An 18,030-nucleotide genomic window follows, 5' to 3' on the forward strand; every position below is an offset into this window, starting at 1 on the left:
TGTCTTTCTTGTAAACAACATTGTAGCATTCTGGTTTTTAATCCCTTCTGCCATCCATTTCCGTTTTATGGGAGAGTTCATCCTATTCACATTCACAGTTATGGTTACTGTGTATTATCCTCCATCCTATTTTCCTCCCATTTATACTTTACTCTTTCCTTTCACCCTGTCCCTCCTCACCAGTGTTTTGCTTCTGACCACCACCTCCTTCAATCTGTCTTCCCTTCTTTCAGCCCTCTTCTTTCCCCTTTCCCCTCCAACTTCTGCCTTCCCTTCTGTGTTCCCTTCTATCAGCCTCCCTATTCTTTATCCTTTCCCCTCCCACTTCCCTATAGGTAAGATAAATTCCTATATCCAAATGATTGTGGATGTTATTCCCCCTTTGAGCCAGATGTGATAAGAGAAAGGCTCAAACAATGCTCACCCTTCTCCCTTCTTTCCCTCTACTTTAATAGATCTTTTGTACCTCTTCATGTGATGTAATTTACCCTATTCTGCCTCCCCCTTTCCTCTTGTCCCAGTACAATCCTTTTTTTACCTTTAATTCTTTTATATCATCATATCAAAGACAAGTTACACTCACACCTCTATACTCCTTCTAACTGCCCTAATAGAAATATACTTTCTCAAGAGTTACAAGTATCATCTACCTGTGTAAGGATGTAAACAGTTTGACCTTACTGATTAATAGTTTTTTTCTTTCCTGTTTACCTTTTCATGTTTCTCATGAGTCTTGTATTTGAAGATTTTTCTGTTCAGTTCTGGTCTTTTCATCAGGAAAACTTGAAAGTCCACTATTTTACTGAATGTCCATCTTTTCCCCTGAAACATTATGCTCAATTTTGCTGGGTCATTGATTCTTGCTTCTAATGCAAGCTCCTTTTGCCTTCCAGAATATAATATTCCAAACCCTCAGTTCCTTTAATGTAGAAATGGCTAAATCCTGTGTAATTCTGACTGTGGCTCTTCGATATCTGAACTGTTTTTATCTGACTGCTTGCAGTATTTTCTCCTTGTCCTGATAGTTCTGGAATATGGGTACAATATTGCTGGGAATTTTCAATTTGAGATCTCTTTCAAGAGGTGATTGGTGAATTCTTTCAATGACTATTTTACCTTCTGATTCTAGGATATCAGGGCAGTTTTCCTTGATAATTTCTTGAAAGATGCTGTCCAGGCTCTTTTCTTGATCATGGCTTTCAGGTAGTCCAATAATTCTTAGAATATCTCTCCTAGATCTATTTTCCAGGTCAGTTGTTTTTCCAATGAGGTATTTTACATTTTCTTCTATTTTTTTTCATTCTTTTGATTTTGTTTGTCTCACAGAGTCATTAACTTTCACTTGCCCAATTCTAATTTTTAAGGAATCATTATCTTCAGTTAACTTTTGTACTTCCTTTTCCATTTGACCAATTCTGCTTTTTAAGGAGTTGTTTTATTCAGTGGATTTTTTTTTCCCATTTGGTCAATGGTATTTTTTAAGGAATTGTTTTCTTTAGCCAATTTTTGTCCTTCCTTTTCCAAACTGTTGACTCTCTCTTGCATAACTCTCATTTCTTTTCCTGATTTTTCTTCTCCTTCTCTTATTTGATTTTTTAAATCCTTTTTCAGCTCTTCCAGGAAGGCTTTTTGGGCTTGAGACCAATTCATATTCTTCGAGGTTTCACACGTAGGCATTTTGACATTGTTGTCCTCTTCTGAATTTGTGTTTTGATCTTCCTTGTTGCCATAGTAGCTTCCTACAGTCAGGGCTCTTTTCTAGTTTGTTTTTTGTTGTTGTTGTTGTTCATTTTTAAAGCCTATGTCATGACTTTTAAAGTTGAGCTCTGCTCCTGGGACACCGGGGGGCACTATCCCAAACTTCTTGTGCTGGAGGCCAGGGACCTGTCACTGGCTTTCTACACTCAAGGCCTCCGGGGCTCATGGTTTGCCCACTGTGCTGGGGTAGCCTAGCCTAGTCACTCCTGTTATGCTAGAGTTCTGGGGCTGGCAGTTTGCCTTCTGTATTAGGGCTGGGGGCCTCACTGCTGGCTTGTACAGTGGCTAAGAACTCCCCACTGGCTTGCCTAGACACCATTTGTGCTGAGTTGTGCTCCCCTTTTACCCCAGTGAGACAATCCTTTCTTTAAGTCCTTCTACATTATCTTAAGCTGGAAAATTGTTTCACTCCATCTTTTTGTGGGTCCTATCACTTAAATATGTTTAGAGGTTTGATTTAATGTTGTTTCTGAGGAAAACTGGGGAGAACTCAGGAAACTTCCTGGCTTCTCTCCACCATCTTGGCTCCACCCCCAGTTTCTACAATTTTCATTAAACACAAGAGCACAAGGATTGGATTTGGAGAAACACAGTTTAAGTAGTGATCGGGAAGTTGATATAAACACAAAATATCACTCGTTGTATCTTCAAAGCCTTTCTTTGTGAGATATTTCTGAAGGAAAAGAGAAGAGCTCTAAGAAATTATAGTTTCAGAAGTACCCATCATTCAACCAATCCCCAAAGACAAGCTACATTGGGATGTTTTCCTAAGATTACATAGCATACCTTTACAAGACACCCTGCCAGTTTCCTAAAGGGTTCCCTCTGTTGTCAAGCAGAATCATGCTGAGATATCAACAATTAATAGACCAAAAGGAAACACGATTACAGATTCAGGAAATATGCAGCCCACAGCTCTTACTCGTCACGATGTTTGTAATCACTCCCAAAATAGAAAGCCCAGACCCAACCCTGCTGTTTTTTAAGCTTATTATAAAACTGATTTTATGTAAGGAACTTGTAAAAAAAAATAATCCAACTCTATAAAAACATTTTCCAGGATGAACAAACTGGCTGAGGATGTTGGTTAATACTAAAAACCAGCATTCATAAAGCAAAGCATAGATTTCATTTGATCCTCATGAGTACCCTAGGGGATAGGTAAATTATTAGCCCCATTTTATAGCTGAGAAAACTGAGGATGAGAGAAGTTAAATGACTAGCCCAGGGTCACACATCTAGTAAGTATCTGAGGCCAGATCTGAACTCAGATCTTCCTGACTGCAAGCCCAACTCTCTTACCAACTCCACCACCTAGCTGCCTCACCTAAATTTTTCTTGACGTTTCTTTTTTATCAATAAGCATCAATTTTTCTGACCCTCTCTCTTCTCCCTTTACCCACTAAATAAACAAAAAGAAGAAAAAAAACTTGTGCTTTTTTAAAAAACAAATATGCAGAACAAAACAAAACAAATTCCCACATTGGGCATCTCGAAAATCTATATCTAGCCTGCACCCTGAGTCCATTCACACTAATCAATCTTGTAGAATCATGTTTCTTCTTAAGTTGTTTGTTTTTACTGTTTTATTGTACAAACTGTCCCCCTGGCTCTGCTAACTTCATTCTGCAACAGTTCATGCAAGTCTTCCCAAGTTTCTCTGAAACTGTCTCTTTCATCATTTCTTATGGCATAATAACATATTACATTCAACTACCATGACTGAATTCACCAATTCCTTAATCAATGGCCATCCCCTTGTTTGCCAATTCTTTCCCACCACAAAAACAGCTGCTATAAATATTTTCATACCTATGATTTCCTCTTTCTTTGATCTCTTTGGGTGGGGTATAGTCCTATCAGGAGGCCCACTGAGTTAAAGAGTATGCACAGTTTAGTCACTTTTTTTTTTGAGTGTGTTTAGTTCTAAATGGCTAGAACGATTCACAATTCCACCAGCAGTAGAACTAAGTTAATGGGTCTGTTTTCCCATAGCTCCACCAACATTTGTCACTTGTCACTTTCCTTGCTTTCACCTCTGTCAATTAGATGGGTGTGAGATGCAACCTCAGAGTTCCTTTAATTTGTACTTCCCTAGTTATTTGGAACATTTTTTATATGGTGGTAAACTGCTTGATTTCTCTTCTTTTTTCTCCTCTCTTTCCTTCTCTTTCTTTCTTTTCTAAAACTGCCTATTCATATACTTTGACGATTTATCATTTTGGGAATCTGCCTGAAATTTTTATTAAAAAAATGGAAAAAAAACACAGAGAAAAAACAAGGTCAACAACACATGGGAAAATTTTTTATCTCCCAAATCCCCCAAATATCTACTTTTTCTAAAACCACAGCAGAACTTGGACGTCATGAATAGATGAATCTAACTGTTTTTCTCTGTTCCCATGCAGTTTCCTATTCTTTTTCTCTTCTAGTTATTTGTCTTTTTCTAATTTGAGGTTCTGGTCTTTAGTCTTTATTGTCATCATCATTCTGGCTCTATCGGTCCCCACCAGCCCTGACAAGGCTAACAATACAGCATCGTGACACTGATGGCGGTCATGCCCATTTTAGAAACCTTCCCAGTGTCCTCTATAGTAGATTTCTGTGTTCGGTGCTCACCAAGCAGAAAGTGCTGTCACCTTTCAGCTGAGGGTGATGAAGACCTGGGAATTCAGAACTGAATATCAACCAAGAGATTTAGAAGCGAAGTATCAAGACATCCCGATCCTCTGTCAGGATGGGTGGGGTTCTCTAAGGAGCCTTTATTTCCATTCCTGAGGGAAGAAAACCAAATTATTTCTTCCTGTAGAATATAAAAACATGCCCTTACAATAGAGCTAGGTGATGCAGTAGATAGAGACTGGATCTAGAATCAAGAAGACCTGAGTCTATATCTGACCTTAGATACTCACTAGCTGTGTGACCCTGAGCAGGTTTCTTAACATCTGTCTGCTTCAGTTTCCTCAACTGTAAAGTGGGGATAATAATAGCACCTATCTTGCAGGGTTTTTGTGAGGATTAAATGGGATAATATTTGTGAAATGCTTAGCAAAGAGCCTGGCATATAGCAGCACTTAACAAGTGTTCTTTCCCCTTCCCTTATTCATATTCCATTCACAGTGAATGGTTACCATAATTCACTTCATTAATAATGCAGGTCAAGGTTTGATTATGAAAGTGATTATAGAGATTATTACAGTTAGATTAAGAGTTGGAAGAGATCTTCTAGAACATTTGCTCCAATCCTCACATTTTATAGATGAGGAAACTGAGGTTGAGAGAAAAGGTAAGCAGTAAGTCCAGGGTCACTGGTGTAACAGATGCCTGAGGTGGAATCTGATAGCCCATATTTCAACCCAGGTTCTCTCACTCCACTTCCTGAACTCCTTCCACTATACCACACTGTTTCTCTAGGCCACTGACAGTCAGTAAGTCAATAAATATCTATTAAGCACCTACTTCGTGGAAGGCACTGTGCTAAGTGCTGGGGATACAAAAAGAGGCAAAAGATAGTCCCTCCCCCTTCAAGGAGCTTACGATCTAATGGGGGAGACAACATCACAAATAAATACATGCAAAAAAGCTACCTATAGAATAGATATTAATTAACAGAGGGAAGACACTGGAATTAAAAGGGGTTGGGAAAGGCTTTGAGCATCCAGGGAAGTCAGCAGAAGGAAATGAGGGGGGAGAGCCAAAGAAAACTCCCAGAGCTGAGAGATGGAGTATCTTCTTTGTGGAACAGCCAGAAGGTCAGAGGACCTTTTGGGAGGTAAGGTGTAAGAAGACTAGGAAGGTTGGAGGGGGCTAGGTTGTAAAGGGCTTGAAATAACAAAGAGAGGATTTAGTATCTGCTCTTCGAGACAATGGGAAGCAACTAGAGTTTGTTTAGCAGGGGGGATGAGATGGTTGGACCTGTGCTTTAGGAAAATTACTTTAATGGGTGAATTGAAAATGGATTGGGGTGGGGAGAGACTTGAGGCAAGCAGATCAATTAGCAGTTATTGCAATAATCCAGGTATGAGGTGATGAGGACCTGCACCAGGATGGAGGCAGTGTCAAAAGGCAGAAGGGACAGTGTAAAGGTTAAATTGACAGGCACTGGCAACAGCTTGGATGTGAGAGACAGTGTGGAGTCAAGGAAGACTGTGAGGATGGGAGCCTAAGGGACCAGGAAAATGGTGTTGTCTTTGACAGTAATAGAGAAGTTAGGAGAGGGTGAGGGTTTAGGGGGAAAGATAAGGTATTCTCAGTTGTTTTCTGGTGCTATCACTGTGAAAACTGTCTGACAAGTAGAGTAGGAGGAGCCACCTGATAGATGAATGAGTCAGTATAAAACCATCATTCCTGTTGGAGGGGGTGGGGTAGACAGCAAACCAACAACTTCAGGTGTAAGGCTGATGAAGACTGAGTCACCCCAGATCATGGTCAAGGATCTTTTACTTCCTTGACACTCACTGTACGACTATCTGCAAATCTCTTTAATTCTTCAAAATTATGTTTCCTCATCTGTATGACAGGGAAAACCCACACTGTCTACCTAAGAATTCACACCCATAGACACTTAAAACTCAACACATCTAAAACTGAATTTCTTTCCCCAAAAAACTCCCCTCTTCCTAGTTTTCCTGTTACTCTCAAGGGCATGACCATCCGCCCAGTCTCAAAATGACTCGAAATGTAGGTGACATCTTCATGCTCATGCCCCATAGCCAAGTTTTTTTGTTTTTTGTTTTTGGCCGAGTCATGTATTTTCTACATTCAAAACGTCTCTTGCATAGGCCCCCTTCTGTCCTCTGACACTATCACCATGCTGGGGTAGGCACTCACCTCTTACCACCCCTGGACTATTGCCATCCTCAAGTCTCTCCTTACTACAGTTCATCCTCCACTCAGTGGTCAAATTAAGCTTCCTCAAAAGGCCAGGTCTAACCCTCTCTCTCCCCTCTCTTGCCCTTTCCTCTCTGCTTCTAACACTCTCTCTCTCTCTCTCTCTCTCTCTCTCTCTCTCTCTCTCTCTCTCTCTCTCTCTCTCACACACACACACACACACACACACACACACACACACACACACACACACACACACAGAGTGATCTAGTAACCTCCTTCCAGTCCCTCTAATAAGACAACTCTATCTCCTAACTCCTTGCATTTTCCCTGGCTATCCCTTCAATGCACAGAATCTTGTCTTCCTTCATCTTCATCTCCTGCCCTCTGTGGCTTCCTTCAAGTCTGAGCTTCGTCAACACTTCCTGGTCCCCCTTAATGCTGGTGCCTCCCCCGAGCCGATCACCTCCACATTGTTTCCCCATTAGCCCATGAACTCCTTTAGAGCAAGAACCAGGCCTGACTTACCACAAGGGTTTCCATGGGTTTCCATTAAAAGGCTGACAAGCCCAAAGGTAGGTTCCATCGGTGTCAACTTTCCAACCCCTCTTTATATGAATTCTTAGAACAGCTACTTGTAAGGAGAAGCTATGACAGTGCCTTCTCATCATCATTAAGCTTACTCTTTGTTACTAGTTCTGATTAAAGGCTTATGTAGGAAATTAAGGCAGGGCAGGTAGGTGGCAAAGTGGATAGAGCACTGGGTCTGAGATTGTATTTGAGCGGATTACAGGTTCAGCAGTCTACCCATTGTTGTTTGTCCTAAGTTCTCCCAAAAGACCAGTGACATCAGGAGACTGGGCAGCTTGGTGTTGCACTTGATAGAGCGCCACCCCTGCAGTTAGGAAGACCTGAATTCAAACCTGGCCTCAGACACTTACAAGCTGTGTGACCCCAGGTGAGTCACTTCACCTTCTTTGCCTGTTTCCTCATCTATAAAATAAGCTGGAGAAGTCAATGGCGAACGACTGCAGTGTCTTTGCCAAGAAAACCCCAAATGGGGTTAGACAGAGTCTGACGTGACTGAAACGACTCAACAACAGCCAAAGGAAATTAAGAATGGGGTTGCAGTTAGTTCTTAAAGTCAGGTGTCTGAATTATGTTTAGGGAAGCAGAGTCAAAATGCCAAGGGCCCAGCAGACTATTGGGTAGGGGGAGAGGAGAAGACAACACACACTCTAACACATTCTGGAAGAAATAAAACCTGAGAAAATAAAAGTGCCTGGTCTCTCATTTTAGAATTGGAATATACAAGATTGCCTCAAGTCTGGACAAGGATAGTACATATATTAGATCCAGACAACACCATGAATTCAGAGTTTAATTTGTGAGATCAAGGAATTCGTTTAATATGCAGAAAACACATTTTTCATTCTTTTTGTAAAATTTGTTATAAATTTATTAATAACATTTTGATTTTTTAAAATATTGCCAAAATTCCTCTCAGTTCTTTTTTCCCTTCCCCCTGCCAGAGAGACATCTTCTATACTATTTTTACTTCTTAACACAGCACTTTGCAACACTCCTAAATAGGCAAATACATCACCTAGAAATATATACTACATATTTGGGAAAAGATGCATTCTGACACCCAGCAATGACCATGTCTAAGACACAACTCATGGATTTTTTTTTCCAACTCTGGGGATGAATTATCCTTATCACACCATGGAGTCAAACTTAGCCCGTGGAGAGGCACTGGGTAGTCTTTCAGACATCATCTAGTCCTGGATTAGCCATCAACTAACAACTGAACCTGGAATTTAACTGCCAAACTTATGCTATTCTATAGTATTTTTTCAGGAAAAATACACATCAGATTTAACTGACCAAATCATACCAGGATTTATTATTAAAATAATATGCAAGAAAGAAAAGTAACTCAATGACTTAATTTGAAAACTTAAAGAGTCCACAACAAAAATCCCACCCAAATCATAGAGCATTAGTCTGACAAAGGTCATGCAAGCCAAACCACTTACTCTCTTTCCAGAATTCTGAGACCCAGAGAAACATACATACATACATACATACATTCTAAAGAGACCAATACACTAATAGCCATCAAGAGGTCAAATAAGTGACTGAGAAGCTACCAAAAATTAACCCACAAGAGCATTAAAGACAGTATTAAGTACAGTCATAGTGAATCTACCCAGCATTAACAGCAAAAGAAGTTTGGATAAAGGAGCACATGGAAACATGGCAGCCATCTGATCATCATATGCATATTTTACCCCAAATTACTTGATTCTCATGTAATTTAATACATATATCTCTTCATACGCAGGGTTCTTAAAGAAAGCTTCAAAATGGAAAGGAGTCATAAGGCTGGGATATTCTAACGAAGGTCATCTCACACTAGCCAAGGTGGAAGGAAAGTAAGAAAATTAAAGTTATTTCAATAGCTTTGCACACAACTGGAAAAACAAGGCATTTCCAAATAGCCAATGACATGGTATAGTGAAAATAACACTGGATTGAGACTTAAAAGACCTACTTGTCATGTGCGTGATTACGGGCAAAGTCCTTTTACCTTTCTCAGCCTCAACTTCTTTATTAATAAAGAGATTAGACTAACATGACCTCTATTGATCCCCTCCAGTTCTATAATTCTATGGTGGGATAACAACCACCATACAAATTTATGTTGTTCATTTAAGTTTGTAAAGCATTTTTCTCAGCCTAGTACAATCAGTTAATAAACATTTAACAACCTGCTATGTGCTAAGCTAAGCTAAGTATTATCACTCCTATCATCCAGATAAAATTGAGAGGTGAAAAGCCTTGCCCACAGTTCTACTGTTACTACATGGCTAATGCAGGATTTATTGTTATCATATTGGTAACAATATGACATATTAATAATATAGCCACATTATTATTAATACTGTCAGCTAGCATGTGTGTAGCCCTTTAAAGTTTCCAAAGCACTTCAAATATGTTGTCTTCTTCGATACAGTAACCCTATAAAATAGGTGCTATTGCTAGTCCCATTTTACAGATGAGAAAAGTGGGGCAAACAGAGGTGACGTAACTTGCTCAGAGTCACACAGCTATTAAGTGAGAGGACACAGCTGAATTCGGGTATCTTGACTCTTAAAACCAGAGCCTCATTTTTCATGCCACCCTTACTCCCATGCCTGTTATCCTTTCCACAGCACCACACTGCTTTGCATGATGGGTAGTCCTGAACAGACTAGTTGAAGAGAACCACCACTATTGATGAAAAGAGAAACTTCCTTGAGTGTAGTGTCTCCTATAGCCCCTTATCAAGTAGAAGCTACAAAAGAAGAAAAAAACTGAAGTGAAATTTGAAATTTCATTCACCTGAAAAAAGTAAAAGATTTTAACTTGCATCCCAGAAGCAATGGACTTACCATCGAGATCAAGCTAGTTTTCTCTAGTACACATTTTCTATACTTGTGGTTTAGCTTTCCAAAAAGCGAACCAAAGGAAAGCCCAAAGATGCCACTGTTGTCTGACAAGTCTGTTTACACATTGTCCATAAAGCAGGGTTTAGGAGGATATTACTAGGATGTAGGCTCACCCCCTGAGACTCTACATTGCTGAGAAAGAGATGACCTGCATTGTAGATGGAGTCTCCCCATCCGAGAGTTCCCTCTATCAATGAAATCACAGGTTGTTTCCTTAACCCCAAACCCCTGACCACATTGCCATATCTAAGGTTTAGCACTGTACTAAGGTTTAGCAATAAATGTGTAAGACCTTATATCCCTATGCCCCTTAAGTAAAAAAGATTCTTCAGGAAAGCTGTTTTTAAACACTAAACAAAGTATAATAGAGCAATAAATTCTCCAGATAAGCAGAGTCATAATAATAACAACAGCTAGCATTTACATAGTTCTTTAAGGTTCTGCAAAGCACTCTATAAAAAGCATCTCTTTTTATCCTCACAATAATCTTGGAAGGTACATACATTTTTTGTTGTTCAGTCCTTTTCTGTCAAGTCTGACTCTTCATGACCCCATTTGGGGTTTTTGTGGCAAAGATACTAGAGTGGTTTGCCATTTCTTTCTCCAGCTCATTTTACAGATGAGGAAACTGAGGCAAACAGGGTGAAGTGACTTGCCTGGGGTCACATAGCTAGGAAGTATATAAAGCCAGATCTGAACTCAGGTAATTCTGGACTTCAGGACCACAGCTCTCTGTCTACTTTACCACCTAGATACCCCTATCAGCACTTCACTAGAAGGTGCTGAATAAATAAATGTTCAATGAATTGAATTTCTCTGTCACGTTAGGGTATGAGGGCTTCCATCTAATTTAAATCTCTGGTAATTGAAGATTACCAATTTGTTAATCTCAGTATTTCTTTCTTTAAAAAGTACGTAGAGGGGCAGCTAGGTGGTGCAGTGGATAGAGCACTGGCCCTGGAGTCAGGAGGACCTAAGTACAAATCCAGCCTCAGACATATAATAAATACTTACTAGCTGTGTGACTCTGGGCAAGTCACTTAACCCCAACTGTCTCACTAAAACAAACAAACAAACAAACAAACAAACAAACAAACAAACAAAAAACTAAAAAAGCAACAACAAAAAACATGTAGAGACGGGGATTCACCTGTGAGCAAAGTACCCAACCTTTAGCATGTGGTAACTTTGCGGCATCAATTTTCACTACTCACTACTTTGCTTCCTTCCTGGTTTTTTATCTGGCAACCTCAATTATAGGGAACACTGCCAAATCATTCCCAAATAAGTGAGGTATAATTCATTCTATTATATAAAAACCACAAAGCAATTACCTTAAATTAAATGTAACATTCTTACAATTGCACGTACTTCCTTATTATTGGACTGTTTGTTTTTCTATTTCCAAAATGATGTATAGCCTTGTGGTAGCTCTTAAGGACTAGAGCAGGCCTGCACAACCTGTAACCCACAGGCCACTTACAGCCTGTGGGCTGCTTGGGCAGGCCAAAGGATTTCCTCTACATGTAACAGACATTTTCCTCTACATTTTTTCAGAGGCCACCTGAAATTGTTTGGTGTGTCCCCAGGCTACAGGTTATGCAGACCTGTACTAGAGTAAGGCCAGATGACTTCAGATGAACCACCAAATGGGTCCCAGTTTCCAAAGCACCGCTTTGAAAGAGCACATTTATTGAAAAATAAACTCAGGAGGCATTTGGAATTATTGCTATTTCTAGGCAATGTAATCATTATTGCTTATCACAGTGCCAGGTACACAGAAAAGGGAAGAAGGCAGTGGGGCCTGGAACTGGAATTTAATTGATACAGGAAATTCTCACCTGAGGAAAATCCTCTCTATGCTTTCACATCATGCCAAGGAGCAGAAACATGGCCTGTCAGAGATCCTATATAATAAATAAAACATGTAAAGCCTTGGACAGCATAGAATGCTGGGCCGAGAGTCAGGAAGAACCGAGTTCAAATTCAGCCTCAGATACTTATTAGCAGAGTGATCTTGGACAAGTTACTTTACCTCTATTGGGTTCATTTTCCTCATCTGTAAAATGGGGATAATAATAGCACCTACTTCCCTGGCCTTTAGTAAGTGCTATAGAAACGTTAGTTATTATTGTCATCATCCTAATTCAGAAAGGACCCATTGGGACCTTGGCCTCCAATGGACCCTTTCCACTCACTTCCTTTCCTAGCATTTACTATTTTAAAAAATGGTTTAAGCAAAGAGGGCAACTGAGACTTGTATTTCAACTTAAAATACTGGCATGCATGCTTAGTTATCTAATTTATTCCATAGCCTGGTTCATCTACAAAGCAACAGCTTAAGCCACAGTTCTTTGTCTCCGAACTTAGCTCAGAGTTCAGCTGGCCTGTAATAGGTTAAATTTCAAAATCCAGCTTTCTTGCCTCAAGGAATTTAACTAACCTTGAAGAATGTGTGTGAACAGAAAGGGAGCTGGGCCTAATGTACTTACATCACCAAACTATCCTTTGAGGATGTCTGCTTTGCTGTCCAAAAGTCTGGGCAATCTCACTTCTGCACTCAAACAATGAGCGTTTCTTAGTCTCATGGGAGAAGAAGGGGGTAGTTGTTCCCTTCGCCTTGGTTCAGTAACCAGCCATGTTGCCTTTAACTCCGTGATGTTATCTACCCTGTTCTGTTCTTTGTCCGGTACTCCCCAGAGCCTATGTGAGGGGAACTGTCTTTTGCTCAGGGTCTTTGGCATTAATGGAGGCAAGCCATTGGTCCGTTTATTGACAGGTAGCCTGTGGCTGCTAATAAATGTTATCTTGCTTGGAGATCTACTTTAGTTTGCCATTTCCTTAAATTTCAACCATGACACTATTCAATGTTTTAGGGAAACTTTCCTCTTCTCATTTTTACATCCAAGGTACTCAACTCCTTCCAACACTCCTTATCCTGAATCTTAGAGTCATAGATTTTTAGAGGCAGGGGAATATCTAGGCCAACCATCACATCTTTCAAATGCAGTTTAATGACTTGCTCAAAGAGTTTAGGCGACCCACTCCAAATCACATGGCTTTAATGGCGTACAATCCCTCAATCTTACTGTCTTCTGTCTTTATAGGAGAGTACTTCTGAATCCATCCAAAACAGGTAATCTAACTTCCAAGTGAGATCTCTGAGGCTTGTTCTAATTACCTCTACTAAATTTGCTTCCTACCAATGTGAGACCTTAGTTTAACTGTTTCTTTTCTGTTTTTAGGATTTTAACTGAAAAAAAAATGGACAACAAAACTGCCAGCAACCACACGGAATGTTCTCTGAATTCTCTAATCACACAATACATCATTCCCCTGCTCTACTGCTTTGTCTTCGTGGGTGGGATTCTGCTCAATGGGATATCTGCGTGGATCTTTTTCTACGTTTCCAACAGCAAGAGCTACATCGTCTATCTCAAGAACATCGTGGCGGCTGACTTTTTGATGAGTCTAACTTTCCCATTCAAAATTCTGAGTGATTCCAAAATAGGGCCCTGGCAGCTGAGCATCTTTGTGTGCAAGGTGTCCGCAGTGGTCTTCTACGTCAACATGTACGTGGGAATCGTGTTTTTTGGGCTCATCGGATTTGACAGGTACTACAAGATCGTCAAGCCCCTTCTGGCTTCGTTTGTTCACACGGTTGGCTACAGTAGGATCCTCTCTCTCCTCGTCTGGGTCCTGATGCTAATCCTGGCCATCCCCAACATCATTCTGACCGATCAAAGCGCCAAGGAGGAAGACAACGTTAAGTGCATGGAACTAAAAAATGAATTGGGACTCAAGTGGCACACAGCCTCTAATTACATTTTCGTGGGTATCTTCTGGATTGTGTTCCTTCTTCTGATCATCTGTTACACTGCCATCACGAGGAAAATCTACCGCTCTTACCTTAGGTCGAGAAGGAATTCTATCTCTGTCAAGAAAAAGTCCAGCCGTAACATATTCTGCATCATGTTTGTGTTTTGTGTGTGCTTTGTCCCTTATCACATTGCCCGAATCCCCTATACCAGAAGCCAAACTGAAGGACATTATGACTGTCAATCCAAAGAAATCCTGCTCTACACAAAAGAATTCACTCTGTTCCTATCTGCAGCCAATGTGTGCCTGGACCCCATTATTTATTTCTTCCTCTGCCAACCATTTAGAGAAACGCTGCGGAGGAAGTTCCACCTCAGATTAAAAGCCCCAGATAGCCTGGAAAATTCCAAAACCAAGAGAAGCAATGAAATGATGGACAATGCAATTCTGGACAGCACAGACACGCTCTGACTCCCCACTGGGAGCTTTCAGAGAGCAACACTTTATGTTGTGCTGTCCATCCAGTCAAGATGAGTATATAAGTGATAGCTATGCCAATAAACACAGTCTCCAGGCATTACTGTGCAAGGTATTTACAACAATCAAAAGGACTCCAAATGCAGAACTTTCTGCATTACAGCAGTATCTGAGAAAGGCTTAGTCAGTAGCTTGCTCATAATACTGAAACATTTTCTCTCATTCATAAAAAAGCATGCATGTCTGATTTAAGAATATTCCCCACAAACTAGAAGGTTTTCTCCTTCATTCATTCATTCAGCCAACAGGCATTCATTTAGTGCCAGGAACTGGGCAAAGCACTGGGGATGCAAAAACAAAAACAATTCCTGACATCAGGGAGATTGTATTCTGCTAGTGGGAAAGGTGCATACTGATAAGAATATTCATTATGACTAAGCTGGTCAGTTAATGTATTTAAAAAAAAACAAGAAGAAACATATTAATGATTTTAAATTGCTCGCATACTCCTTGTGCTACTCTCAAATGGAGAACTGGCAGAAGGGTAAAGGCTGGAGGCTTATAAAGAGTTTTATTCAATAATCTACCCAATTCAATAGACCTTGCTCGCATACTCCTTGTGCTACTCTCAAATGGAGAACTGGCAGAAGGGTAAAGGCTGGAGGCTTATAAAGAGTTTTATTCAATAATCTACCCAATTCAATAGACCATGGAGCACAGAATCATTCAAAACCAACCCAAAGAATACTTTGAAAGAAAAAAGGATTAAGAAGTACAAATTTTAGTGAAAAGACAATAAACCTAAAAGAAAGAAAGGTGTGAAACAGATCACCCCAGTAGTGAGCTAGCTGACCTAAGTTTACAAGAAAGCGGTTTATGCTGTTTAGTTTACATAAGCATGGATGCATGAAGATCCTTCCCCCATTTGGGGCAGAGCCCATATTGCCCCTCACAAACAGATGCCCCTAGCAGCAAATAGACAGCTTTCACTTGGTTTGGTCTCTATGTCTCTACAGCCTGGCTTCTCTTGATCACTGCTAGCTTTTCAAGTAATAATCTAATAAGCACTCTTAGTTCAATGAAGGGCCCTAATCTTGCTCATGATATAGCAGGACAAAGGCAACATGGAGCTAGACCAACACTGTTCCTTGTACTCTAAAAGAATGTAAGCTCTTTGAAAGCATACTGGGTTCAGTACCTAGAACAGTTCCATGTACACAGTAGGTGCTTAATAGATATTTACTGTTTGCTTACTGAATTGTAAAGGTTGTCTGCTACGTACCTTCATTCATTTCACATTTTACATTTAGCACAGTGCCTATCTCAGAGTAGGCATGTAAATTGTAATAAATATTTATTCAATGTCTACCTGATACAAGGCATTAATTACTTAAAGAATTCCCTAGCTCTTGAAGGTAGGCACTGTCCAACTAGCAAAATGTTCTTATCACTCTGGCATGTGGCAATTGTTGAAAAAGATACCAAATCAGCAGAAGCTAATACATATTCACAAGGCCAGTAACATCTCCCAATTGTGGGATGACCCAGACCTAGTGACTTCTACTCCAAGGCAGGAATAGTTCAGAATATCGTTTTGAAGGGCCCAAGGTATGGTGAGATTCATTTGAATAAGATCACAAAAGTAAGACTTTTTGGTTAGTTATTATCTTTGTTGAGTTGTTTTGGTGGTATCTGACTCTTCCTGACCTCATTTGGGGTTTTCTCGGCAAAGATACTGAGTGGTTTGCCATTTTACTTCTTCAGCTCATTTGACAGATGAGTAATTGAGGCAAACAGGATTAAGTGGCTTACCCAGGGTCACACAGCTAGTAAGTATCTGAGGCCAGATTTGAATTCAAGTGCTCCTGACTCCAGAGTTGACACTCTATCCACTGTCTATCACTATCTAGCTACCCTCTTTGGGTGGTAGTTCCATCTAGACATCATGAAGGCATTTGGATGGGAGGAGAGAGGACATACTTAGTAATAGTCAAAGAAGTCCAAATGACATAATGCACTTGGCACTTTGAAAACCTTAAAACTATATATAAGTGTAAATTAGGGTCCCCTGGAGTAGTATAGTCAGAGCTCACAGAAGGAAACCACCACATTCCCTACTAATATTGAAAGTCTAAACAGAAACTGCTGCTACAAAACCCCTGTCATCTCAATTATAAATAATGGTGGCTGGCCTTAAATGAGGCTCATCTCAGATGACAGCTCACTTGAGCTCTGCACTGAAGGAAGCTAGGGATTCTAAGGGGTGAGAAGGTACAAAGACAAGAGGGGAAATGCTTCTAAAATTTTCACACTTGGTGAATTAAAGGAATTGTTTTTAAAAATGCAATAAAATAAAAATAAGGGGGAAATCTTAACAAAATAACAAAAATTTCCCCAAATCTCACAGCTCACTTTAAAAAGCCTAAATTGCATTCCTGAAAGTTATGCTGATTCAGTGACCCACTATTCCCAGTCCTGTATATTTGCAGTGTTGGAGGAGGCATCATCTAGTCTGCAGCTTTTCAGCACATACCCCTACCAGTTAACTGTCACATACCTGCTACCTTGGGGAGGAGCTGAGATGCAATGATCCATCCCCATTTGCTGACTTGGACCCCTTTGATTTGTCTTTATCTCATTATGAACGTTATCAATAAAAACTGGCTCCATCCTGAATTCCTTGCTGATCTCTAGTGATCAGCCCATCAATGAACTGTTACCTTGGTGTCCTTTTAATAAACTCCTTTCAATTCTCTTTCTTTTGAGTGTTACCTTGTTAATCAGAACAGAAGTCCAAACAAAGAATTTTCCTTTTTACAGGGTCAAACTTCTGGTAGTCTAAATAACTGCTGAGATTGGGGGGTAACATGGGGAACAAGAGGACAGTAGGAGCTCTAGAGTAAGAGAATTTGGTTCAAATCTCATCCTAACCTTTAACTACCAGGATGGCTTTGGACAAGTCAATTGGTCACCTCGGGACACAGAACCCCCCATCTTTAAAATGTAAAGACTTGGTCTAGATGGTTTCTGGGGTCTCTTCAACCTCCAGATCTTTGCTCTCATGAACCATGGGTTTGGAAGTAAATACGGACTTTATAACTAGGGCAATGCTCTGTTGATCAATTCTTTGCAGCAGAGCTCAGTAAGTATCTACATAATGACATACAAAGCAACCTACAAAACATTTAGGAAACTCATGTCCATGTGGCTTTCATCTAAGGGCAACCAAATATTAGACCATGCTCTTCTCTGATAAGATAGTGTGGAAAGAGATAACTGTTATAACCCAGTGATGGAATTAAAGGAAAATGGGGAGGCGGATCAGCAAAACTAATCAAATCAGGAAAAAAATTCTGATATTATATGCAATGTTTCCCACCTGTGGGGCTCCCCCTCCCACTCTTTGGTCCTAAGGGCTGGCTCTTATGAGATGACAGAGGGAGGGATAAAGGAAGAAACTGAGAGGATGGAAAACCAGAAGATATTAATAAAAAATGATTTATTTTTAAATGGATAAGAGAGACAGAGGGATCTAGGTTGATTCCCACTGCGCTGAGATCCCATTTGGAATATGACATTCAGTTCTGGACACACAATAGTCTTGAAGGCACAGGTGCATCAAGCTTAAGGACACTTCCTACACTAAGAC

General features: G+C 40.2%; 2 protein-coding genes across 16 annotated transcripts in view; one reads left to right on the forward strand and one right to left on the reverse strand.

The window, feature by feature from the left end:
* The window catches only part of P2RY14 (purinergic receptor P2Y14), a 53,938-nt gene extending 36,802 nt beyond the window's left edge, over positions 1-17,136 (forward strand). For 3 of the 6 annotated variants that reach the window (XM_020980864.2, XM_078147188.1, XM_078147189.1), the window contains exon 2: positions 13,331-17,136. In XM_020980864.2, coding sequence (XP_020836523.1) covers positions 13,331-14,375 — 1,045 coding nt within the window. In that variant the 3' untranslated portion in view covers positions 14,376-17,136. Of the gene's footprint in view, positions 1-8,938; positions 9,030-13,192; positions 13,222-13,330 lie in introns of all 6 variants that reach the window. The other 3 variants (XM_020980865.2, XM_020980866.2, XM_078147187.1) reach the window with 2 other exon arrangements.
* MED12L (mediator complex subunit 12L) overlaps positions 1-18,030 on the reverse strand; it is a 424,290-nt gene that overhangs the window by 238,391 nt on the left and 167,869 nt on the right. The window lies entirely within an intron of this gene.

Source organism: Phascolarctos cinereus, unplaced genomic scaffold, assembly GCF_003287225.1.
Source record: "Phascolarctos cinereus isolate Bilbo 61053 unplaced genomic scaffold, phaCin_HiC Scaffold_7;HRSCAF=346, whole genome shotgun sequence".
NCBI lineage: Eukaryota > Metazoa > Chordata > Mammalia > Diprotodontia > Phascolarctidae > Phascolarctos > Phascolarctos cinereus.